We start from the raw sequence: 27,919 nt of genomic DNA, 5'->3' as shown, positions 1-27,919 counted from the left end.
CCTCACTGGGCTACCCCTAACTCCCCTACAGTACAGCACTCTCTGACCATCTCACCTCATGACCTGACTGGGCTACCCTAACTCCCTACAGTGCAGCACTCTCTGACCATCTCACCTCATGACCTCACTGGGCTACCCCAACTCCCCCTACAGTACAGCACTCTCTGACCATCTCACCTCATGACCTCACTGGGCTACCCCAACTCCCCTACAGTACAGCACTCTCTGACCATCTCACCTCATGACCTCACTGGGCTACCCCAACTCCCCTACAGTACAGCACTCTGACCATCTCACCTCATGACCTCACTGGGCTACCCCAACTCCCCTACAGTACAGCACTCTCTGACCATCTCACCTCATGACCTGACTGGGCTACCCCAACTCCCCTACAGTTCAGCACTCTCTGACCATCTCACCTCATGACCTGCTAACATGAAGGTCATCACATGATCTCTCAGCTGTTGCCGTGACAACCCTTCCCCTGACTCTGTATCCCGCGCCAGCAGCAGCATGCTAAGAAGGTCAGTGAGTTTACTCTCATCTGTAATGATAAAAATCACATGGGTCATTTCACGCAGCTCTGATCAGTATTTCAGGCGCATCATGACATGACGGCGTAATTTGTGAGGGGGCCAAGTTGGCATAGGTCCTAGACATTTACCACTTTCATCAACTGTCAGCACAAGTATGGTGCTGAGAATGTCCAAAGTTGATGCTGCAGGACAAGAAAGTTCTGATGGGATTTGTGTCTGAGGTCCCTAATGACAGGTTCATCATTGGATCTAAGTAGATATTTCCCTAATGACAGGTACGTAATTGGATCTAAGTAGATATTTCCCTAATGACAGGTTCATCATTGGATCTAAGTAGATATTTCCCTAATGACAGGTACGTAATTGGATCTAAGTAGATATTTCCCTAATGACAGGTTCATCATTGGATCTAAGTAGATATTTCCCTAATGACAGGTTCAGCATTGGATCTAAGTAGATATTTCCCTAATGACAGGTTCAGCATTGGATCTAAGTAGATATTTCCCTAATGACAGGTTCAGCATTGGATCTAAGTAGATATTTCCCTAATGACAGGTTCAGCATTGGATCTAAGTAGATATTTCCCTAATGACAGGTTCATCATTGGATCTAAGTAGATATTTCCCTAATGACAGGTTCAGCATTGGATCTAAGTAGATATTTCCCTAATGACAGGTTCAGCATTGGATCTAAGTAGATATTTCCCTAATGACAGGTTCAGCATTGGATCTAAGTAGATATTTCCCTAATGACAGGTTCATCATTGGATCTAAGTAGATATTTCCCTAATGACAGGTTCATCATTGGGTCTAAGTAGATATTTCCCTAATGACAGGTTCATCATTGGATCTAAGTAGTTATTTCCCTAATGACAGGTTCATCATTGGGTCTAAGTAGATATTTCCCTAATGACAGGTTCATCATTGGGTCTAAGTAGATATTTCCCTAATGACAGGTTCACCATTGGATCTAAGTAGATATTTCCCTGATGACAGGTTCATCATTGGATCTAAGTAGATATTTCCCTAATGACAGGTTCATCATTGGATCTAAGTAGATATTTCCCTAATGACAGGTTCATCATTGGATCTAAGTAGATATTTCCCTAATGACAGGTTCATCATTGGATATAGGTATATATTTCCCTAATGACAGGTTCATCATTGGATCTAAGTAGATATTTCCCTAATGACAGGTTCATCATTGGATATAGGTATATATTTCCCTAATGACAGGTTCATCATTGGATCTAAGTAGATATTTCCCTAATGACAGGTTCATCATTGGATCTAAGTAGATATGTCCCTAATGACAGGTTCATCATTGGATCTAAGTAGATATTTCCCTAATGACAGGTTCATCACTGGATATAGGTATATATTTCCAGGACGAAAAAAGTTCTGATTGGATTTGTGTCTGAGGTCTGACAGCCTGTCAACATGACCCAAGAGATTAACCTTGCTTGCAAGCTGACAATGTAAGGATGTCATCTGTTAATTTCATGCAATACAACATAGATCATAGACCTTTTTGGTGAATCCTGTGCGTGTAACAGAGGACTTTCTTCTGGTAAATTCTTCGGTTCATTCTCACTTATCCACCACCCTTTAGTTTTGACAAGGGATTAGATGGGATTAGTTGACACGGGTTAGTGATTACACTGCTCACTCTGAAATTTGGTCCTGGTGGGTGACACTAATTAGCTGATTTGCCCTGTTACAGTGAACAGTGTTCGTGAACTTTAATTAAATTGTGTCGATTATGCTATTTCTGTTTTTTTAATTCAGTGAACACTTTTCACTATTACACGATTATAAAATGGTACATGAGGTTCTTAAATGGTCAGTCACGATGGCTAACCAACAGGTTAATGTCCAGTTTATTCCTAATGGTAGAGGTGGTCAGTACTTAGTGTTCCAAAATCACAAGTTTGTAGTTAAAAGAAGACGAGGAACATCTGTCCATTGGAACTGCGCCCAGAAGAACTGCCATGCCACGCTTTAACACCAAAGATAATATTCTCCGTCCTACAGAGACCAGCATAACCATGCATCTGTGGAGAATAGAATCGCTGTAGATTCTTTCTTGGCCAATCTTAAGGACCTTGTCCGAAAAGATTCCAAACCAATTCCATCTCTTTATCAGGAGGAGTTATCAGGTAAATATTAACATAAATACTTGGCAACTTTTTAATTACTATTAAATACTAAAATACTACAACAGTTTTCTTTGAATTTAACATTGTGTTTCTCTGTTCTAGGTCTGAGAGTGATGAATCCTGACATCATTGCAGAAGTGCCCATCTTTGACAGTGTACGTCCTGCTCTATACCGCTCGAGCCAAAGACATCCCCATCTGCCAGCAACTAGATCAGCAATAGATCTTCCCGATGCATATACTAAGGCGCATGCCAATGACAACTTCCTGCTGTTTTCTCACGGCGACCATGACAAGATCCTGACCTTGGCGACTGGCGAGAACCTCGCGACTTCTCTCGAAGCAGATGTGTACTACTGTGACGGAACATTTGACAAGTGCCCTGGTGTGTTCACCCAGCTTTACACCATTCATGCATTTGTGCAAAATAAGATGTGCCCTTTGGTGTATGGTCTGCTCCCAGATAAAAAGCAGTCGACATATGAACGTTTCTTTGGAAATGTGAAGAATGTAGCGGCCTCTAAGAACATTGTATTGGATCCAGTGAGTGTGTTCACTGATTTTGAGTCAGCTGCTCAAAACGCCATCAAGATGACTTTTCAAAATGCCATATTAAAGGGTTGCTACTTTCACTTTAGCCAGAGTGTTTGGAGAAAAGTTCAGAAGCTTGGAATGGTAACTGAATGGTAACTGAATTCTTGAAAAAAGAACAATCTTACGTAGAGGCATCATGTATGCAATTAAGAGGAGGTGCCAAACCTCCTCGCAAGAAAGTTAAATATGTCAATTTAACAAACAGATTATGTAACATCAAACAGCAATTCTTGGCTGGCCATATGGATGTATATGCATATTGGGATGCAGTATCCCATTTAACAGGCAATTGAGGATTGTCATAGATATTGAATGTATTGTTAATTTTGATATTGTATGTATTGTTGAAATAAAAAAAAATGTAGAAAGACTTACTTTTTTACTACTACATTCAAGGGGGGATCTTATTTCACAGGGAACAAAATTTCAGGGACATCTATTGTCTTGAGGATTATTCCGCTTCAGTGACTTGTCCACCTAGAACAATAGGTGGTGGATAAACGAGAAGACCCCAATTCTTCTGTTGGAATCATGTAACTATAGGTTGTTGCTTCCTTCCAGAAAAAGGGGCAGTTAGGTAGCCCAGTGGTTAAAGCATTCACTCGTTATGCCGAAGATGGGGTTTGAATCCCGAAATGGCCCATTTCTGAAGGGCCCTACCGTGATATTGCTGGAATATTGCTAAAAGCGGCGGAAAACTAAACTCACACTCACCTTCAAGGAAATGTAATCTAGATTATCTAGTTTACACCTAAATTAAATTCCCCCCCACACACCTCCACCCTTATTTCTCACCCTTTCCTCCACAAAATATCATCCCAAAAACATCATAAAAAAGGTCTAAACCATTGACCTGGAATGTCTTGAATTATTGTCTGTTTTGATTGTCTGAACAGCAGGGTGATATTTCTTCTTTGTATTGTAGTCAACAAGTTTGTCATAGTCTGACTGCTTCATGGTAACTGACAGATCACTTAGTCGTCTTACTGATGGTGGGGTCATTATGTTTCTCAAATATCAACAATAACCTGATGTTGATGATATGTCCTAGATATTTGACATCAGATCTAGTCCTCTGTATTCTGATCTTCAGCAATCCAGGTTTGTCATAAGAGGTGATAAACAGGTTTGGTAGGTCAGGCTTGGTGACTTAGTTGATGTTTGTCATCTTATCCCAACATACTATACAATCACTGGATTGTCTGGTCCAGGCTTGACTATTTACAGACTGCCATCATTGACTATCGCTATCGCAATTATGATCAGCATTTCATTAAGTATTATATTTTAAGTAGTTTTCTAGTTAGATTGCAATTCATCGGTTCGCTTTTGAGCTAAACGGATTATACCAAGGTGCCAGACATCTGATGCTCCAGCTAATATAACCTGTCATCACTGTGCACGCCTCTAAGGCTTTCTGCTTGTTGCTAATGTAACCTGTCATCACTGTGCACGCCTCTAAGGCTTTCTGCTTGTTGCTAATGTAACCTGTCATCACTGTGCACTCCTCTAAGGCTTTCTGCTTGTTGCTAATGTAACCTGTCATCACTGTGCACGCCTCTAAGGCTTTCTGCTTGTTGCTAATGTAACCTCTCATCACTGTGCACTCCTCTAAGGCTTTCTGCTTGTTGCTAATGTAACCTGTCATCACCTGTGCCCTCCTCTAAAGCTTTCTGCTTGTTGCTAATGTAACCTGTCATCACTGTGCACTCCTCTAAGGCTTTCTGCTTGTTGCTAATGTAACCTGTCATCACTGTGCACTCCTCTAAGGCTTTCTGCTTGTTGCTAATGTAACCTGTCATCACTGTGCACTCCTCTAAGGCTTTCTGCTTGTTGCTAATGTAACCTGTCATCACCTGTGCACTCCTCTAAAGCTTTCTGCTTGTTGTTAATGTAATAATAATAATTGTTTGTATAGCTTCTAGTTTCCATCATAGATGCTCAACGGGCGCGTTGCATAACATAGTTAAAAACACAATAAGTGTGGAAAAGAGTTCTATTCAGAAGCCATCTTAAAGAAGTAGGTTTTGGAGCAAGTTCTTGAATTGTGAATGTGACTCAGTTCGTCTGAGGGTGACTGGAAGATTGTTCCACAGAGCTGGTGCTGCTACTACAGAAAAAAGGCTCTATCACCCATTGATGTTTTAGTGCTTGGCTGTGTTAGTCTTAACGTATCTTTGATCTAAGAGCTCTTGGTGGGTACATGCAGATGTACAAGCTGGCGAAGGTAGTCACAGGACTGGTCATCGAGAGGCAGTTATGAGTCTGTAGCAGAATCTTGAAGTAGATCCTGTACTTTACTGGAAGCCAGTGAAGGGATTTCAGAACTGGCGATATATGGTCATGGCGATGGGTTCGAGACCACACACGCAGCTGCCATGCGCTTTTGAATTTTCTGCAATTTATAAAGTGTTGAAGATGCTCGCAGGTTGCAAAAGAGTGAGTTGCAATAGTCCAGCTTTGTGATTACAGTGTGTTTGCATTAGAGCTTTGTTGTCTTGTTGTCTAGGAAGTTGCGGAACCTTGTCATCGTTTGTAGTGAAAGCACATCCTCTGCAAGGACTTCATCTAGGGCTTGTTGCTAATGTAGATTTCTGGCTGAGTTTGAGGTCTTCACATCCTCAGTTCCTATCTTGAGCTGGATTCCAAGCATCTTCTGCAGCTGTTGTCATGGCTAATGTAACCTGTCATCACTGTGCACTCCTCTAAGGCTTTCTGCTTGTTGCTAATGTAACCTGTCATCACTGTGCACTCCTCTAAGGCTTTCTGCTTGTTGCTAATGTAACCTGTCATCACTGTGCACTCCTCTAAGGCTTTCTGCTTGTTGCTAATGTAACCTGTCATCACTGTGCACTCCTCTAAGGCTTTCTGCTTGTTGCTAATGTAACCTGTCATCACTGTGCACTCCTCTAAGGCTTTCTGCTTGTTGCTAATGTAACCTGTCATCACTGTGCACTCCTCTAAGGCTTTCTGCTTGTTGCTAATGTAACCTGTCATCACTGTGCACTCCTCTAAGGCTTTCTGCTTGTTGCTAATGTAACCTGTCATCACTGTGCACTCCTCTAAGGCTTTCTGCTTGTTGCTAATGCAACCTGTCATCACTGTGCACTCCTCTAAGGCTTTCTGCTTGTTGCTAATGTAACCTGTCATCATCTGTGCACTCCTCTTAGGCTTTCTGCTTGTTGCTAATGTAACCTGTCATCACTGTGCACTCCTCTAAAGCTTTCTGCTTGTTGCTAATGTAACCTGTCATCACTGTGCACTCCTCTAAGGCTTTCTGCTTGTTGCTAATGTAACCTGTCATCACTGTGCACTCCTCTAAGGCTTTCTGCTTGTTGCTAATGTAACCTGTCATCACCTGTGCACTCCTCTAAGGCTTTCTGCTTGTTGCTAATGACGTCGTGGATCATCTTGTTCGTCACAGACAGATTCCTGGCAAACTTTCTGTTTTCTTCAGATGGCAGGTGGCTGTTTAACCATGGCAAAAACACCCGCATTAGGCTAAATAAAAGATGAAAACATTTAAATTAATGCAGGCATTATATAGTGGCATATTTTACTATGTACATCATGTTCAGTAATAGAAGATTATCAAATAATGAACTGTTTGGGGCTCTTATTGTTCTGCAACATATTCATAATAAGGGATGATCTATGTGTGTATGATCTATGATCTATGTGTGTTCTTGTGCATAGAGCGAAGGTTGCACAACAGTTAAGCAAGGTAGGTAACGATCGCGAAGTCCTTGGATGGGTGACCGTGTTTGGCAACTTGACCCTGAGTGTTTCTAGGACTTCAGTCCTGCTCTGCAACAACTGCATTTCTTCACCCTGCAGAAAATGGGTACCCGGTGGGATACATCACATGACTATTAACTTTCTAGCATCTTACAGGCAGCTTGGGTTATCCAGGGTAAAAAGGTCTGTTGTGTTGTATGCACTTAGAGCATGCCCCCCACAGAGTGGAGTTAGAGCTATATAAGTGGCCTTTTCATTATACTTGTATTCAGAAGGCCTTTTTGTTTCAATACCTGATGTGCAGTATTTTGGGATTATTGTTGTACAGTATTACATCGTATTCAACCAAAAATATGCACACAAAAATATGGTTGCAAAGCTGTGCACCTCACCAGCACCTCACCTCACCAGCACCTCACCTCACCAGCACCTCACCTCACCGGGTTATGATTGATCTTCAGTAACCCATGCTTGTCGTAAGAGGTAACTAACATCATGGTCAGGCTCTCGGTTGACATATGTCATCGTATCCCAAATATTGCAAAGATCGATGCTCATGCTGTTGATCACTGGATTGTCTGGCCCAGACCCGATTATTTACAGACCACCACCATACAGCTGGAATATTGTTGAATGTGGCGTATAACTAACCTCACTCACTCACTGTCACAAATCAGACATTCACAAATCTTTGATTGTAGAAAGTCTGCACAGTGAAAATTCATGCACAGTGACAAATAACATATGTTCACAAATCACACATAGTTTATACTACAGACAACACCCAGGTCTGTTTGAGTTGATTATTTTCAGTACATCTGTGGTCCTACTCACAGCGAAGTGAAATGTGGGTAAAAGTTGTGCTCAACAATCATGCAGATATAGTGACGCGTGTGTGTATGTCTATGTGGGCACATGAGAAGAGTTTGTGTGAGTGTGTGTTTATGTAAGTCTCTTTGTGTGCATGCATGTGTCCATCTGTTTGTCTGTGTAGGGATGGGAGTGTGTGATATTGAAAGTATTTGTGTGTGTGAGTTTGTGTGTTAGTTTGAGTGAGTGAGTGAGGTTTCAGCAATATTAATATTAATAATAATAATAATGTGTCCATTTATATAGCACCAAACTCCACACTAGGTATGCTCATAGCACTAACAATCAAGGCACAGCACATTATTCCAGCACTATCAGGGGACACCTGAAATAGAGAATCGAACCCGGGTCCTCGGCATGAAAAGCAAACGCTTTAACCACTAGGCTACCCTACTGCCTTGTGTTTGTAGGTCTGTGTGATTGTAAGTATGTGTGTGTAGTTCCATAGTGCTACTCCTCTGAGATGCAACCACAAGCCATCAGTCTCCAGGCAAACACTCCCTCTATCCCCCCAAATACAGAGGTGGTCATGGAATCAAACCACAGACCACACTCTCCATCAGACCCTCTGTCCACTTGACCACAGAGACAGTTAGGCTGAAGGGGTCGTTGTCGGCACAGGTACTACAGATACGTACCCCAGGTACCTTTCTGTATACAGATATGTACCCTAAAGAAAGTCAAAATACAGAAACGTACCCGGTACCCTAAAAGGCGGAGGAGTCCATATTCCGCAATCCAAAAGCAAAACCGTATGTAGTTGTTCCCGTTCAACTGACTCTGAGTGGTATTCATATGCATCGCGAAATATCCGTTACTGTGTATTCTCATTATTTACATAACGCAATCAAATGTATCTAATACAACAGTATGACAGTTCCGGTCAAGTATACGGCACAATGGGAATGGAATCGTCCTAGGGTACGTTTCTGTATTCTCATTATGGCCAAGGTACGTTTCTGTATACAGAAACGTACCTGGGGTACATATCTGTAGTACCCGTGCCGACAACAACCCCTTCAGCGACAGTGAGGGAACTGAATCCCCAACATTCCATTCTCCATCAGACGCTCTGTCCACTTGACCACAGAGACAGTTAGGGTACTGAATCCCCAACATTCCACTGTCCAGTCAGGCACTCTATGCACTACATGACAGAGGCAGTTAGGGTACTGAATCCCCAACATTCCACTGTCCAGTCAGGCACTCTATGCACTACATGACAGAGGCAGTTAGGGTACTGAATCCCCAACATTCCACACTCCAGTCAGGCACTCTATGCACTACATGACAGAGGCAGTTAGGGTACTGAATCCCCAACATTCCACACTCCAGTCAGGCACTCTATGCACTACATGACAGAGGCAGTTAGGGTACTGAATCCCCAACATTCTACTCTCCAGTCAGGCACTCTATGCACTACATGACAGAGGCAGTTAGGGTACTGAATCCCCAACATTCCATTCTCCATCAGGCGCTCTGTCCACTTGACCACAGAGGCAGTTAGGGTACTGAATCCCCAACATTCCACTCTCCAGTCAGGCACTCTATGCACTACATGACAGAGACAGTTAGGGTACTGAATCCCCAACATTCCAGTCAGGCTCTCCAGTCAGGCACTCTATGCACTACATGACAGAGACAGTTAGGGTACTGAATCCCCAACATTCCACTCTCCAGTCAGGCACTCTATGCACTACATGACAGAGGCAGTTAGGGTACTGAATCCCCAACATTCCACTCTCCAGTCAGGCACTCTATGCACTACATGACAGAGACAGTTAGGGTACTGAATCCCCAACATTCCACTCTCCAGTCAGGCACTCTATGCACTACATGACAGAGGCAGTTAGGGTACTGAATCCCCAACATTCCCACTCTCCAGTCAGGCACTCTATGCACTACATGACAGAGACAGTTAGGGTACTGAATCCCCAACATTCCACTCTCCAGTCAGGCACTCTATGCACTACATGACAGAGACAGTTAGGGTACTGAATCCCCAACATTCCACTCTCCAGTCAGGCACTCTATGCACTACATGACAGAGAGACAGTTAGAGTCAGGCACTGAATCCCCCAACACTCTCCAGGCACTCTATGCACTACATGACAGAGGCAGTTAGGGTACTGAATCCCCAACATTCCACTCTCCAGTACATGACAGAGGCAGTTAGGGTACTGAATCCCCAACATTCCACTCTCCAGTCAGGCACTCTATGCACTACATGACAGAGGCAGTTAGGGTACTGAATCCCCAACATTCCACTCTCCAGTCAGGCACTCTATGCACTACATGACAGAGGCAGTTAGGGTACTGAATCCCCAACATTCCACTCTCCAGTCAGGCACTCTATGCACTACATGACAGAGGCAGTTAGGGTACTGAATCCCCAACATTCCACTCTCCAGTCAGGCACTCTATGCACTACATGACAGAGGCAGTTAAGGTACTGAATCCCCAACATTCCTACTACATGACAGAGGCAGTTAGGGTACTGAATCCCCAACATTCCACTCTCCAGTCAGGCACTCTATGCACTACATGGCAGGCAGTTAGGGTACTGAATCCCCAACATTCCACTCTCCAGTCAGGCACTCTATGCACTACATGACAGAGGCAGTTAGGGTACTGAATCCCCAACATTCCACTCTCCAGTCAGGCACTCTATGCACTACATGACAGAGACAGTTTTGGGGTACTGAATCCCCAACATTCCACTCTCCAGTCAGGCACTATGCACTACATGACAGAGGCAGTTAGGGTACTGAATCCCCAACATTCCACTCTCCAGTCAGGCACTCTATGCACTACATGACAGAGGCAGTTAGGGTACTGAATCCCCAACATTCCACTCTCCAGTCAGGCACTCTATGCACTACATGACAGAGGCAGTTAGGGTACTGAATCCCCAACATTCCGCTCTCCAGTCAGGCACTCTATGCACTACATGACAGAGGACAGTTAGGGTACTGAATCCCCAACATTCCACTCTCCAGTCAGGCACTCTATGCACTACATGACAGAGACAGTTAGGGTACTGAATCCCCAACATTCCACTCTCCAGTCAGGCACTCTATGCACTATGCACATGACAGAGGCAGTTAGGGTACTGAATCCCCAACATTCCACTCTCCAGTCAGGCACTCTATGCACTACATGACAGAGACAGTTAGGGTACTGAATCCCCAACATTCCACTCTCCAGTCAGGCACTCTATGCACTACATGACAGAGGCAGTTAGGGTACTGAATCCCCAACATTCCACTCTCCAGTCAGGCACTCTATGCACTTCATGCCAGAGGCAGTTGACAGAGGCAGTTAGTACTGAATCCCCAACATTCCACTCTCCAGTCAGGCACTCTATGCACTACATGACAGAGGCAGTTAGGGTACTGAATCCCCAACATTCCACTCTGCAGTCAGGCACTCTATGCACTACAGAGGCCATCCTGATCTACACTCACCTGGGTTTGAAGCCATACAACAGGTCTGTAAAGGCCCTGCATCCCTTCTGCTCTGGTTTATGAAGTGCCTCAGTGTTGTATCCAAACCCGCACTCTGAGATGATGTCCATTGTCTGTCAACAACAAACTTGTTATCATATTTGTTTCCGTGTCATGCTAGTGTCTGCAGCCATCTGGATGCAGGAGCTCTAAAGATACAATGTATCACACAAATGTTCAACTGAAACTAACCTGCTTTTCTACTTAACTGTGCTTCAATGTTCTCTTCTCAAATACTGAACTGTGCTTCTATTTTTAAATGCTTGTGATCAAGTGAACTGTACTTCGTTATTTAGATACTGTTGTTCTACTGACCTGTGCTTCAATATTTAGATATTTATGTTGTGCTGAACTGTGCTTCAATGTCCAGGACTCACCATTCCACTCATGTCAACCCAACATCAAGGACTCACCATTGTACTCATGTCAACCCGATGTCCAGGACTCACCATTCTACTCATGTCAGCCCAATGTCAGGACTCACCATTCTACTCATGTCCAGGACTCCACCATTCTACTCATGTCAACCCCAACATCCAGGACTCACCATTCTACTCATGTCATCCCCCAATGTCCAGGACTCACCATTCTACTCATCCAGGACTCACCATTCTACTCATGTCAACCCAACAGGACTCACCATTCTACTCATGTCATCCCCAATGTTCAGGACTCTCCATTCTACTCATGTCAACCCCAACATCCAGGACTCACCATTCTACTCATGTCAACCCAACGTCCAGGACTCACCATTCTACTCATGTCATCCCCAATGTCCAGGACTCACCATTCTACTCATGTCATCCCCAATGTCCAGGACTCACCATTCTACTCATGTCATCCCCAATGTCCAGGACTCACCATTCTACTCATGTCATCCCCAATGTCCAGGACTCACCATTCTACTCATGTCATCCCCAATGTCCAGGAATCACCATTCTACTCATGTCAACCCAACATCCAGGACTCACCATTCTACTCATGTCATCCCCAACATCCAGGACTCACCATTCTACTCATGTCATTCCCAACATCCAGGACTCACCATTCTACTCATGTCATCCCCAACATCCAGGACTCACCATTCTACTCATGTCATCCCCAATGTCCAGGACTCACCATTCTACTCATGTCATCCCCAATGTCCAGGACTCACCATTCTACTCATGTCATCCCAACGTCCAGGACTCACCATTCTACTCATGTCATCACCCAACATCCAGGACTCACCATTCTACCTCATGTCATCCCCAATGTCCAGGACTCACCATTCTACTCATGTCATCCCCAATGTCCAGGAATCACCATTCTACTCATGTCAACCCAACATCCAGGACTCACCATTCTACTCATGTCATTCCCAACATCCAGGACTCACCATTCTACTCATGTCATTCCCAACATCCAGGACTCACCATTCTACTCATGTCATCCCCAACATCCAGGACTCACCATTCTACTCATGTCATCCCCAATGTCCAGGACTCACCATTCTACTCATGTCATCCCCAATGTCCAGGACTCACCATTCTACTCATGTCATCCCAACATCCAGGACTCACCATTCTACTCATGTCATCACCAACATCCAGGACTCACCATTCTACTCATGTCATCCCCAATGTCCAGGAATCACCATTCTACTCATGTCATCCCAACATCCAGGACTCACCATTCTACTCATGTCATCCCCAACATCCAGGACTCACCATTCTACTCATGTCATTCCCAACATCCAGGACTCACCATTCTACTCATGTCATCCCCAACATCCAGGACTCACCATTCTACTCATGTCAACCCCAATGTCCAGGACTCACCATTCTACTCATGTCATCCCCAATGTCCAGGACTCACCATTCTACTCATGTCATCCCAACATCCAGGACTCACCATTCTACTCATGTCATCCCCAATGTCCAGGACTCACCATTCTACTCATGTCATTCCCAACATCCAGGACTCACCATTCTACTCATGTCATCACCAACATCCAGATCTGTATCTTCGTTTTCCGTCAACTTCTGGGCCCAGAAGTCCACCAGCTCCTCGCCATGTTTCTGTATGGCCGGAATCATGTCTGAAACAGCAACAATGTTTACAAACCCTCAGACGGTGGGAGGACTTCACTACAACATGGTGACAACTTCCTGGTAGTGTGTACCAACAGGCTCTCCTGTCCATGAGGAGATGTGCTGCTGTCACTGCCTGCCTTCGATGTCACACTCATTACTGACTTCTCTTCTTCCATTGTGATATTCAATTTAACAAATGTCAAGTTTATAATTTAGTTGAGTATAGTTGAAACAGTACATTGAAGTGTACATTTAGCAGATATTTCTTACGATTATGGAAAAGGATTTGTCTAGTTTTATCAAGCAACACTTCTCTAAAATATCTGAGAAAATTAAACAATTTTCGTTAAACAATGGCCCATTGAAGAGATTAGATAAATCTGTGAAAGTACTGCTTTGTCATCTCTGGCTAAGTTAAGTGAGGCCAGAGTGATCTTGCTGACATATTGCCAATATCAGCATATAAATCCCATTTGCTCCACTCAGTCTGATAGCTACCTTTCCAGCTGAGTCTGCATTGTCTGTGATGTAGTCTATCTGACACAATGTCCTCTGTACTCACTTTTTAGAAATGAACTCTTGAATGCTCCAAGGCAAAGTTTTCTCTGAGTCAGATGCTGTTCACCATTCAAGCTGATCAAACCATCACCTGTGACTCTTGTGAACAGCCTGCAAGACAAAGATACGCTAGTTGTGTCTAAACAAAGATACGCTAGATGTGTCTAAACAAAGATACACTAGTTGTGTCTAAACAAAGATACGCTAGTTGTGTCTAAACAAAGATACGCTAGTTGTGTTTAAACAAAGATACGCTAGTTGTGTCTAAACAAAGATACGCTAGTTGTGTTTAAACAAAGATACGCTAGTTGTGTCTAAACAAAGATACGCTAGTTGTGTCTAAACAAAGATACGCTAGTTGTGTTTAAACAAAGATACGCTAGTTGTGTCTAAACAAAGATACGCTAGTTCTGTCTAAACAAAATATGCTAGTTGTGTCTAAACAAAGATACGCTAGATGTGTCTAAACAAAGATACGCTAGTTGTGTCTAAACAAAGATACACTAGTTGTGTCTAAACAAAGATACGCTAGTTGTGTTTAAACAAAGATACGCTAGTTGTGTTTAAACAAAGATACGCTAGTTGTGTCTAAACAAAGATACACTAGTTGTGTTTAAACAAAGATACAATTGTTGTGTCTAAACAAAGATATGCTAGTTGTGTTTAAACAAAGATACGCTAGTTGTGTCTAAACAAAGATACGCTAGTTGTGTCTAAACAAAGATATCGCTTAGTTGTGTCTAAACAAAGATCGCTAGTTGTGTTTAAACAAAGATAAGCTAGTTGTGTCTAAACAAAGATACGCTAGTTGTGTCTAAACAAAGATACGCTAGTTGTGTCTAAACAAAGATACGCTTGTTGTGTTTAAACAAAGATACGCTAGTTGTGTCTAAACAAAGATACGCTAGTTGTGTCTAAACAAAGATACGCTAGTTGTGTCTAAACAAAGATACACTAGTTGTGTTTAAACAAAGATACGCTTGTTGTGTCTAAACAAAGATATGCTAGTTGTGTTTAAACAAAGATACGCTAGTTGTGTCTAAACAAAGATACGCTAGTTGTGTCTAAACAAAGATACGCTAGTTGTGTTTAAACAAAGATACGCTAGTTGTGTTTAAACAAAGATACGCTAGTTGTGTCTAAACAAAGATACGCTAGTTGTGTTTAAACAAAGATACGCTAGTTGTGTCTAACAGGCCTATCTGACACTGAGTGAATTGTATTTAGCAAATCAAAACGACCACGCTATTTGGGGAGTGATTTAACACCAGAAGTGTATGGTTGCTACCGTTTCAACACCAAAGTCTGCAAGACAGAATTCCAGATATCCAGGTATTCAGTTATCCGGACGATTTACGCAAAAACGAATGTGTCCAGGTATTCAGGATCTCACTGTATTCGTGTACCATTATGGATTCAGGACACACTGACCTGAAGAGGAACGTTGACTTGACATAGTTCTTGCTGTGAGTGACCATTATGTGCTTCATGGCATCAGCCTCTGCCACCATCAATCTCTGCTGGCCCAGAATATGGTTGTACCTGATCATGCCTGACTTCATCTCCTTCACCCATCTTAAACACAAACATGTCACATATATACATCTTTGGAATGAAAAGTCCACTGATAAATCTAAAACAAGCAAACAGTTATTTACTTAGGAAGGTAATAACGAAATATTTCTGTGGTTTCCATTGCAATATCTCCCAAATATCCATAGTGAAAACCAGTAACCATGGCAACACTGAGTTCCTTATCTAACATCAAAGGATCATGGGGTCCAATCGCAATTTGTTTTCGAGATCCTTGGTCTGTCATCATCATACTAAGTAGCATGAAGGTAGAAATAGTACCTCAAGTTGGTTGGTTGGTTGGTTGGTTGGTTGGTTGTTTAACGCCTCACTCAGCAATATTCCCCCTATTGTGGCGGTCAGTAAATTATCGTGTCTGGACCAGACAATCAAGTGATCAACAACAGGAGCATCGATCTATGCAACTGGGATTTGATGACATGTGTCAACCAAGCCAGCGAGCCTAACCACCCGATCCCATTAGTTGCCTCTAATGACAAGCATGGGTTACTGAAGATCAACTTTAACCCAGATCTCCAGGGGTCAGTAATTTAAGTACAGGGGTGGAAATAACTTTAAAATTGCTAGTGTACTCCGGTACAGTGGCACATGTAAAATCACTTGCCCTGATAATTTTTCCACACAGAAAAAAACAGAAAAAAACACTGGACTCGGGCGTCTGGCAATGGGTTATTTCCACCCCTGAAGTACCATGTGTCCCTAGCTGGATGGACACACGTGAAGATATAGGACCAGAGGTGGTCATCCACAATCCATGCTATTCATAAAAGGTGACTGACAGGATTGGATGGTCATGCTTGCTGGTCGGTTCAAGTCACCATATCCCAATTACGTAGATAATGCTCATGATGTCAATCACAGGATTTTATTATTTTCAGACTGCTGTGATATTATTATTATTGTATCCAAATGCTTTTGGGCTGCAATTTTACATGAGACATAGATTTTTGATTCACTCACTATCACTAACTTAAAGGCATCATGTCACACAACATTTCTCTAAAAATAAATAATCCATTTCTCTCAATAAAATTAACTATCAGCCCTCATGGAAGCTACCAAATAATTTATTTAAAACAATTATGTACTAAGATTACAATATCAAATTAAAATGTTCGAATGAATTAATGCAACGTTGCATTAACTGACTCTCGTGCCATCTTCCGGCCGAACATTATTTCAAGCGAACCCAATAGATTTATGTCCCTTGGAGCACTCTCTACAAATATCCTAAAACGCAACATGTGATTGAAACCAGTTCAGCAAACACCGACAATACCGCGTGCGACATTTTTCAATGTAAGGAGCAATTGTTTACATGCCATATATGGCAAGTGTTCTCTGTATGGAAGCTGTTCGCCTCGAAGTTTCAATTATCGATATCAGGCAAGTCATAAGGGATAATAAATCTTTATTGCATCAATAGGAAGCTAAAGTGAGTGCATATGCCCCAATATATAAAATATAGGCCAAAATATTGTAGGAAATGTGTGACATTGTGCCTTTAATGACAAATTTGAATGTTACTTACTTGACATAGACATCAATGCTTTCACCACCAAATATCTCTCGAAAATTTCCAAGGAAAATGTTGCCGATCGGTCGTCCTGGTATCTGAAAAGAATAGATTTTGTTTTGTTGCTTAACACTGAACTCAGCAATATTCCAGCTATATGATGACAGTCAGCGAGCCTGACCACCCGATCCTGTTAGTCGCCTCTTATTACAAGCATGTGTTGATGAAGGCCAATTCTAATCCTGACCTTCATGGGTCTGGAAAGAATAGACGTTGATAAGGACACACTAAACATAAAGAAAATATATAGATATAATTTAGAGCCCACCATTTCAAATTTTCATTATTTGTTGGTCCACTAAGATTTCTATCTGCACACTTCTTCACCTGCCTACTGGATGTATTTCCGCATCAGGTGCTTCAATAAGCAGAGGTACAGATAAGCTGTGTGTCTGCATAAATGATGCAAATATTTACATGAGAACTCAATTCCTATTAAGTCTATTGCGTACAAGTACGCTTGTACTTTTGTAAATACTCAATAAATTTGATCTTACATGCGTACACACAAAAATGTGACAGAGATTACCGAGGATAGATCAAATAACTGAGGTATATTGAGAGATTCTATTTCCTCACATTATGAGCTTGGCAACTTGCAGTCTTTCTTACTGTTTCTCATTACAGACCAAATACAAATAACAAACATAAACCAACATTTAATCTTGATTATATGTTTTACAATTAATGGAAAATGGCAAAATACCCAAATGAGTTTTGAGGAGGTGGGTACAATATATTTGGTTACTCAAAGAAAAAATTAGGATACCCAATTGAGATGAACACAAGCTAGTACATAACTCAATGACCCAAAACATTATCTGTAGCTCTGAAATAAGGTAGCCTTGACCTTAACTCCGATTGCTAAAAGTGTCACAAAACCCCACCTGCCAATAGGGCTGGCTGAAATAATAGATAATCGGAAATATTGTCGACAGGAAAATTATTAATGATCATCGATTTGAAAATTGTGTCATGATATTATCTCATATCTTTTGTGGTTGAAATATAGTTTATTTTTCACACAATATGCAATTTTATGACTTTGTTAAATTATGTTCAGGGCACTGTTTTGTTAATAATCCATACATAAACATGTCCCAACTCACCAGTGATGTGAAATATATTAATTTCTATCAGACATTTTTGCTCAAAGTTACGTCTTTGATATTTATCAACAATCAATCAATATTTAATTAACAAGTATCAATCTCTTTGATCTATATCAATAGCCAGCCCCACTTGCCAATCCTTACCTTTCGGAGTGGGGTTAGATATGGCCTCAGGATGACCTTGTAGAACCCATACGACAGGCCGAATATGATTCCATAGACCAGAACTGAGCTCCACGTCACTGCCTGGCTGAGAGAGGAGTACACTCCCATCACGCTACTGATACCAGCTTCCGACATATTGTTGTGTCAGCACTAAAACACAGACCAATGTACATGAATGGCAAAAACTGTTTTATTATTTGAAAACATAAAATAACATATCATATATCTTCCATTCTTAAATTGGGTTTTAGCAAATGAAACATTATCAGCTGAATGAGTGAGTGAGTGAGTTGGGTTTTATGCAGTGTTTAGAATATTCCAGCAATATCATGGCAGGGGACACCAGAAATGGGCTTCACACATTGTACCCATATGGGGAATCAAACCCGGTCCTCAGGTGTGACGAAAGTAAAAGCTTTAACCACTAGGCTACCCCACTGTCCCATTTTCAGTTTAATACCTTTTCTTTAATCCTTGAAAAAAATCATAACAAGAGTATTGCAGATAAAAACATAATCTTTTAACATTGTCATTTTTTGGTCTACCTTAGGGCATGTGAACTTTGTATTGCACTACGGCTGTACGGGGCAATCAAACTAACTTTGTCCATACACACATGCCTGTATATTCGTTTAAAATTATTTTTTACTTTTCTTTGACCTATGAGATACTATTTTTTTTGATTAATTATCGCCTTTTTCATACATATACTAGTATATATTTGGTCTGAAATTGCTACCTCATGATATAGAGTATGTATGTATGTATGTATGTGTGTGTGTGTGCGTGCGTGCGTGCGTGTGTGTCTGTATGTGTGTATGTATGTATGTATGTATGTATGTATCATTTGTATGCACTATCTGGATGTTCAATCTCAAAAGTCTCACAAGAAACAAATGACTAGACACATTAATCACATTAAGGTTTGAATTTGAACAAAATGTTAAATAGATTGTTACCATATTCAGAGACATAATTTCAACTCATTTACTTTTTGGTCAAAGATAATGAGCTTGTGGATCATGTATTGCAGATCATATCAGCTGTAACCATGGAAACAGTGAACAATTCCTGTAATCAAAGCATAAAAACACAACTTTCAAAATCAGCTTCCTTTTTTCCCCAAATTGCACAATTTCAGCATATTGGGGGATCATCCATTATAACTGCAGGAGGATTACATTTTGGGGGGGAACAATCTTTTTTTTGAATTGCGTTATCCAACAAACTGTTTACCCTGTTTATGTGGCAGATGAGGGAGGTAGGATAGCCTAGTGGTTAAACCGTTCACTCATCATGCAGAAGGCCTGGGTTTGATTCTACACATGGGTACAATGTGTTAAGCCCATTTCTGGTGTCCCTCGATCGCCATGATATTGCTGGAATATTGCTAAAAGCGGTGTAAAACCAAACTTACTCTCTACTCCTTGGCAGATATGACTCTTGTCCATATTTATTTAATTATGCTTCAGTTTTTCCTATTGTCTATAAATAATTAAGTTGTCAGGATGATTTAAATGCTTTTTAAACCAAAGCAAGGATGTGCTTGACTGACCAGCCGGCAAACACTCCGCCCATGGACAGGTTGCCAGCATGCTATTTGACTCAGGTTACTTTAAGAAGTTTCTATACATTTATACTGCATGTTATTGCATTTAAATGTCACACTACATGTTATATTAAAGTAACTTAATAAGTGTTTAATATTGTGCATTACATGTAGTAAAGTTGGCTTATAAATTGTAAACTTTTGTAATTACCAATACATAGCTTTTCTATCTGTTTATTCCTGTGTGAAAAGAAAAGATTGTCTGTGTTTTACAAAAGTAAATGTTTTACCCTGATAATACTCTGGATAGTTGCATCACTGTGGTCGAAAATGTAATCGAGTCTAGACCAGACAATCCAGTGATCAACAGCCTGATCATTGATCTACACAATTGGGATACGATAACATGTGTCAACCAAGTCAGCGAGCCTGAACTGAAGATCAAGGGTAGGCATACAATTGCATGTATACAGTCAGACCTCGTTTATCAAAACACTTTGTTTTTTTATTGAATTGCTCGGACAAACGAATCATTTGGATATCCGAACCAGGACCTAGGTGGTCGGCTGCACATGAATACAAAACAACTAAAAATAACATTGAAACATAACTACATCTTTATTTAACATAACATCTTGCATAACATAACATAACATAAATTAAATCGGCTTGAAAAGTCTTTGATTGATGATTGTTGACGGACAGAGTTGTTATTCGCTGCTTGGATTTTTTTAACAAAGCCGACATTTTCAATTGTTTCTTCTCTAATTAACCTACAGGTCTACTCCCATTTGTGAGAACTCCCAATTGTGAGACTCTCAGTTATGAGTGAGTGAGTATGGTTTTATGTTTAGCTTTTAGCAATATTCCAGCAATATCAGTAGGGGGACACCAGAAATAAGCTTCACACATTGTGCCCATGTGGGGAATCGAACACGGGTCTTCTGCATGACGAGCCAACGCTTTAACCACTAGGCTACCCCACCGACCCACTCCCAGTTATGAGACAGTGGAGTAGGTAATTAACAAAGAAAACACACCATACTCCCCTGCCTGATAGAATAGATTAACCCTAGCTAATTACTGATTTGCTATGTAACTGAATCTTGTGGAGGTAACTTAATGAAACTTTATAAGATAAATTGATTATCATACTCAGGTAAATGTCTTTAAAATTAAACATTTTGTTAGTAGGTAACCGTGATCATTTGAAAGAGAAATTAATAAACTACAAGCTATAGTTTAAGAAATAACTCTGAAATACAAGGAATTTACAGTCGAACTGCCTCTTATGCCAATCCTTTTTACCGGACACAATAAATTTATGGAATGCCCTACCAAATTCCAAAGGGTCATGTAGTCTCACAGAATTTAAAAACCTAATTACAAAAAACGAAAACAAGATTTATATTGACCTTAATTATGGCTCTTGTTTTTGTCACATCGTTCACTGCCGACTCACGCTCGGATCTAGCGACCTCAACGCCGATAGGTATAAAAGACATTTAATAGACAGTCCATGTTGCTCTTGTCGATATCAGAGTGAAAACGCCCTACACTATTTTCTCACTTTATAAGAACTAATATGTACTTTACACTACCCGTTATAACCTGGGTGCCGTTCCACTAACCGATCTTATCTAAGATCAATCTTAGCAAGTTACGCTAATTTTACAATCGTCTTAGCTAAAAGTTACACCCGTTCCACTAACCGATCTTAGGCCGATCGTAGCCGGTCCCGATCTTACGATCCGATCCAAGCTTAGATCGAGACTCTTTCGTGCGAGAGGCACATTGTTTTTAAGGAATGGAGAGTTACGAGGATATTACCCTACTTAAATTACATTCAAAGTATTGGGAATATTTCTGTTATCAAAGTTATATGTCAAAATGACAAAATGAAGTCTTTAATTTGAAGCTGGTACACATTGCTCCATTCCTGAAAAGTAATGGAGCGAGCAGACAATGGAATAGCGTCACAAATGTAATTTAATCTTGAATCACACAGCGGCTTGCCTTTAGAATCCCCACCAAATATGCGCGAAGTGAAATCAAACATATTTGTGTCTTTTTGCTTCAGAACATTGTTCACTTCACAGCTGTCCTTATTCTTAACCATGGCGTTGCAATATTGTTGTACAAATGTGTCACACACCGACTCGCTCGGTTGTGTTCCCATGACGACAGTGGTCAGACTTGCCTGACATTTGTAAGGCTTCAGTGCAGTGTTTGTTTACATCACAGAAATATACAAATTCATTTCTTTGGGGATTTTAGGGGAGGCTCACGGTGAAATGCTCGCTCTTATTTTTCACATAGAATAGGAAAGCCACCATTTTGGTTTCTCTATGATTGATTTTAGCTATCCTAAGTTGGTCATGAGCAGCTTAGACTTTGAATCTTAACTTTACGATTGACTTAGGTAAGATTGGTTAGTGGAACGGTATGCCGATTGTAACGTCACGCTAAGATTGGGATTTTAGGGGTTTACGATTGGCATAGGGCTAAGATCGGTTAGTGGAACGGCACCCTGGATACCATTTTGAACGGAAACAAAGAATTTACTCCTTATGTAAACCAGAAAATAGTTGAATCCGTCCACGATTATATCATCAAGACACAGCGGCTTCAAATTTGCTCAGGAAAATGCTTTAAATTAACTCAACAGCCTTCTCATGATTGATTTATATTCCTACAATAGCTTGTTAGACACACACAACTGTAACTCTCTGATTATGACTACTTAGAGAATAGTTGTATTTGATGTAATCTGTATATATTTATATGTACTTAAAAATATATTTATGCAATAGTCAATATCGATGACGTCACATCCTCCATTTCATTTTGTAAATTATGTTGCATGGGAGCGGTGTTAACATAAGCAGTAATGCTTGTTCACCAATCCCAATTCATTTTCATAAATAATAATAAAATATGTTTAAACCAAAATGACTTTCAAACTTCAGAAATAGTCAATAAAAATGTGTTATCATAATTACATATTCTACTGAATAAATAAAATATTTAATGAACTATTTCTTCTGTGTAAATGATAATAGACTTCATGCCTCCTGTTTTCATCCCTTGCCCGACAACAGACCTTGGGTTTTGATTTACATATTTTTCTGTTGTTTTATATTTAAAATTGACCGTTCGGATAATGGAAACCGAACATTCGGATATACAAGGTAAATTGTAACTAGAAAATTTCATTTTTTGTGAAGAATGTCAGAAACCGATGTATTCGGATATCTAAAGTTCGGATATACGAGCTCTGACTGTATATAGTATATATTTGTTTAAAATATCAAATGTATCATGCTGTAACTATGTTAATTATTTCTATTACAAGATAAGTCTATATGAACCATATAACCTGGTACCTGTTGACCATAAGAATGTCCACATGGATTTCCATGGTCTCAGACGTTACAGCAGTTAAAGTTGTAAACACACTCAATGTGAACCTTTATAACAGATTGATCTTACACACATAAATACTTTATTACAATTTTTTCTTTTCGTAACCCTCAATCATGCAGGGGGTGGAGCATTTCAACTTTAGTATCGTAACCATTCACAAATGCATGTATGTTTTCATGTGTACACACATATATGTTTGTCATAATTGAACCATCACCTGAGATACATTAGATGTTACCAATACCCTGGGTGTCTGACAATGCGGGGTGTCGTCCATGGACCCCGAGACCCACGCTAAGGCGAGGGATGACTGTAATTTGTAAGAAATTCATACTCTTATTAAAATTAGACTAATTAATGAAGCTATAGTCTTATGTACTTGGATAGCACACTGATTGTAGGCTTACTGTGAACTTAGCAATATCACGGCGGGGGACACCAGAAATAGGCTTCACACATTGTACTCATGTGGGGAATCGACCACCGGGTCTTCGGTGTGACAAGTAGCCAACATGCTACCCCACCGCCGTACTGTATTATGTAACAGCTAATAACAGTAAAACCTGTTTTTCATGCTAAACTGATACCAGGGTGTGCTAATGTAACTACTTACTTACTATTCTTCCTTTGATATTCTTTTTATTTCACCCTGAAGCATTGATTACCAATGTCATGTGTAATCAAACTCCGGCCAAATAAAACAAGTGTTTGCCACTGATATGGCAATGTCCCCCGCCGCTAAAAAATGGAATATTTATAACATATTTACTACTTTTTATTTTTTGGTCACATACAAGATGCCTGAAATGACTGGTGTCTGCATAATCATGCAATGTAGGCTGTTGACAAAATTGAAGACATTGGGTACAATGTTTTATGAGATGTCGTGTTTACATAAGTTTGAAAGGTGGTCAAAGTGTCTTGGTGACCTTGAAGATAAGGTCAAGGTCACCCAAATCGACTGGTGTATGCATAATCCCCCAATGTAGCCTGTCACCAAATTTGAAGACATTGGGTACTACAGTCCATGAGATTACGCATTAACAAGAGTTTGAAAAGTGGTCAATATAATCATGATAATTGTTGGCATTCAGCTAGTATATTCCCGTTCAAGCCCAGGTGAACTATGAGAAACCAAACATGATTTTGTACATGACAAGCAGGTGTGTGTGTATATGTGTTTGTGTGAGAGAGAGAGAGAGGGGGGAGGGGTCCAATTACACCAGAGATGATCTAGATAATGCTTACAGACTAGTGGTAGAAGAAAATGTGTCCGCACAGAGAGCAGCAGCCAGGTGGGGGGTTCCGGTTTCTACCCTTAAGGATCGTTTGTTGGGCAATATCAGCGTAGATACTGTCAAGTCGGGTCCCATGCCTCTGTTCTCCTCACAAGAAGAATCCTTTTTAGCGAGCCATATCAGAGTTATGGGGGAGATTGGCTATGGTTATCACGCGTCAGGAGACCATTAATCTTGCAAGCGATTACGCTGCCAATCAAGGACACAGAGACAGAGATCATCCTTTAAGTCTCCGATGGCTGTACAGTTTCTTAGATAGATGGCCGGAACTTAAAGTACAGAAACCGAGGAAACTTGAAGCAGCGAGGGCGAGATCAGCCACCAAAGAAAACATCAGTCGGTATTTCACAGAACTCTCCAACGTCATGCAAAAGTACAACTTTCAAAGTTCACCCCAGGCAATTTTTAATATCGATGAAAAGGGACTATCAACTGATGTAACAGCACCCAAAATCGTCGCCGGGATACATTGCAAACCACAGACCGTGACATCTGGGAAATCACAAACGGTAACAATGGTTGCCGTTGTTAACGCAGCTGGTGGCAGCGTTCCCCCTTACTTTGTATTTCCTGGACATCGTATGAGAGATGAGCTGTTATCAGGAGCTACACCCGGTACTGGAGGCACAGTTTCAGAGACAGGGTGGTCTAATACAGAAGTATATTCAGCACGTATATGAAAACGCACCTGGTCCGACACTTGCCTCTCATGGCAGCCGACTCTCCCGTTCTCATCCTCTATGACGGACACAAAAGTCACGTTTCCCTTGGATTGATAGAATGGGCACGCGGAAAATCACATTGTCCTATTTGTTCTTCCCCCTCATACAAGCCACCTCCTACAGCCACTGGACATCGGATGTTACGGGCCTTTTGAGGCGACATGGATACGATCATGTCATTCATTCTTAAGAGTGAACTCTGGAAAAGCTATCGGAAAGCATGATATATGCAGCATAGCATGTCGTGTTTTCAACTCAACGTTAACTCCTGTTAACATTTTGTCATCTTTCACAAAATCAGGAATCTTCCCCCTCAGCCCCGAAGTGATTGATGACTTGGCTGTAATGCCTGCCCGATCTTTCTCTAGACCGACACCCGCGGTTTCAAATTCAACAGATGCGGCTTTCATTACAGGACACCGACGACAGACTGGATACTGCAAGGACATTCTTGGAATGTCGGGTGGAGAAGTTTTGAGAAATGTTCAAACATACAAGCCAAGGAACACCATCAGTAAAATCGTTGGCGGAAAGTCATCACAGATCAGGCAGTTGTTGACAGGATAGCCGAGCACAAGAAACAGCATCCAGAGAAACGGAAGGCTGATAAGGAAGTCGGCAAGGGAAGAAGAAGTCAAGCGGCACTACATCGTTGTCCACATCGTCCCTGTTGTCTAAAGGGAATTCTGGCCACAATAAGTCAAAGGGAAAGGACCGCACGCAAGAAAAGCATAGCGCTCGCCCCCATCAACAACCTTCTCAGACAGTTTTCCGACAGTGCAACTGATGACCCGGCGAAGTTTGCTGTGTGTCGCGGAAAATTTACACCGATGCATTGCATCGTTGTGACTCAATCACGTTTGTGAAATGGGCACAGTGTGACAAATGTGGTCACTGGGTTCACCTTGTATTTTTTGTACAAGTGTCACCGTTTTACGTACACATGCGGCATTTTTCTGTCCCCACTGTGATCACAGCCCAGTGGAAGAGTGAACTGCATTCACAAACTGTCATCAACAGTGTATATAACCTGTTTGGATTTCATCGTTATCTGTGCTTGAAATTGTTGAACTGACATTATATTTTAACTCTTAAAGATTGACAAGTGACTAGGAGACACGAATTTGCCTTGATGAATTATATCTACATTGGAACACCATAGATATTCTGTGTATAACGTTATCGCCGAAAACTGGTGACGTAATGCTCAAGTTGCCAAATATAGAACGTTACGGTCATGGCGGCCTTGCTCAACCGACGAAGCCGAGAGAATCATAAAAAAAGTAAGAGGAAACACCTTGGCTAACGTACTTTGTCTTGAATGTAAAATATTTTTATTACGATAGCATGGTTACATATGTACCGCGAATCGCTGTTACGTCGCCGAAAACTGGTGAAACTGGGATATAAATTTTAGGGAGGGCCATTCACATTCTACATACCGGAACTCTATTAATCATCATCACACTTAAAAGGTGCTTCGCGAGTTATGTCAACTCCTGTGATCGACTTCAACAAAATGTTTGGCAAGCTGCAGATTAAAAAGCTTCTCTTGTCACTGTTTCCACTTTGAACAGTAACACGGATATGTATACGGCTTTGCTCAGCCTTTTCCTTACCACCGGACTTGAATTTAACAGGAAGTCACGGGTGTCAGTCCTCAATAAATGTGACAAAACAACAAGATGACAGTACACTAATCTGTCACAAAATATCCCTTAAATGTCAACCGTACACTTACGTTATGTTCTTTGACTAAGATGATAAAACCTTGCCTCGTCATACATAATATTCGCCCTCTGAATGCGTAAACAAATTAGAGTTACCTCCCTTGAAAACTTCTCGACTAGTACTTTCGCTTCCTTACGGTAAGCTGGTTCCCGGCTCCCTTTGCGCGCGCTAACGTTCGCCAAAGCTAGGAGCCGGTGTAGGCTGCCATTTAAAACGCCCTGCTCGTTTATTTGACGTCACGTCCGGATTGGTCAAGCTGGACTCTGTCTGTATATTGAAGTCGCGCTGAAAGATCTGGGAACCAGTTAATCCCCTGCATGCCACCATTTTTTGCAACTGTTTCTGGATAAATTCACATGATGCCATCACCATTCTTATGGACATGGATGCAAAAATTGAACATGTTCAGTTGTCTACTATAGTACATTTCTGTTTGACTCAAGTTTGGAATCATTATGGTTTGTTGGTTGTTAAATGAATACACATCTACTGCTGATTTTGAACAGAGTTCGGTATCATTGTTTAGGATTCTTTGAAGATCCTCCCATGACAGTTTAGCCTTTAGACCATCAGTGTTTATTTTGCTGTACAACTGGTCAGCCAGCGTTAAATGGGCAGATCCATTTCACTTACTGACATCAGCTGCTGATCGAGATAATAAGTAGAAATTACTGAATATTTTCTGAAATAGAATCATTTTAGTTTTTGGGGAT

General features: G+C 41.1%; 1 protein-coding gene across 4 annotated transcripts; it reads right to left on the bottom strand.

Annotated features, from left to right (window-relative positions):
• Window positions 1-389: 389 nt before the first annotated feature.
• Window positions 390-27,336, bottom strand: LOC124288844 (cytochrome P450 monooxygenase 169-like). Of its 4 annotated transcripts, XM_046725402.1 has the most exons (10): window positions 27,217-27,269; window positions 19,440-19,551; window positions 18,460-18,630; window positions 17,159-17,241; window positions 15,466-15,609; window positions 14,039-14,145; window positions 13,369-13,481; window positions 11,363-11,475; window positions 6,646-6,788; window positions 390-544 (listed from the first exon to the last, which is right to left on the bottom strand). In XM_046725402.1, the coding sequence occupies exons 3-10, from the start codon at window positions 18,613-18,615 to the stop codon at window positions 390-392; spliced, it is 1,014 nt and encodes a 337-aa protein (XP_046581358.1). In that variant the 5' UTR covers window positions 18,616-18,630; window positions 19,440-19,551; window positions 27,217-27,269. The 4 variants fall into 4 exon arrangements, with proteins under 4 accessions (XP_046581358.1, XP_046581357.1, XP_046581356.1 ...); XM_046725401.1 differs by lacking the exon at window positions 19,440-19,551 and having other exon boundaries at window positions 27,251-27,336; XM_046725400.1 differs by lacking the exon at window positions 19,440-19,551 and having other exon boundaries at window positions 27,217-27,310.
• Window positions 27,337-27,919: the final 583 nt, after the last annotated feature.

This window comes from Haliotis rubra, unplaced genomic scaffold, assembly GCF_003918875.1.
Source record: "Haliotis rubra isolate DU_JTF1 unplaced genomic scaffold, ASM391887v1 Scf427, whole genome shotgun sequence".
In the NCBI taxonomy this organism is placed as follows: Eukaryota; Metazoa; Mollusca; class Gastropoda; order Lepetellida; family Haliotidae; genus Haliotis; species Haliotis rubra.
The sequence above is the reverse complement of the archived record's forward strand: the minus strand, read 5'-3'. Positions and strand labels throughout refer to the sequence as shown.

Coding starts and splice junctions, on each gene's coding strand:
- LOC124288844 (XM_046725401.1), bottom strand. CDS start 18,615: ATGTCGGAAGCTGGTATCAGTAGCGTGATGGGAGTGTACTCCTCTCTC. Junction 13,482..14,038: donor CAAGAGTTCATTTCTAAAAA/GTGAGTACAGAG, acceptor TTGCTGTTTCAG/ACATGATTCCGGCCATACAG. Junction 6,789..11,362: donor TTGTATGGCTTCAAACCCAG/GTGAGTGTAGAT, acceptor TCTTTTATTTAG/CCTAATGCGGGTGTTTTTGC.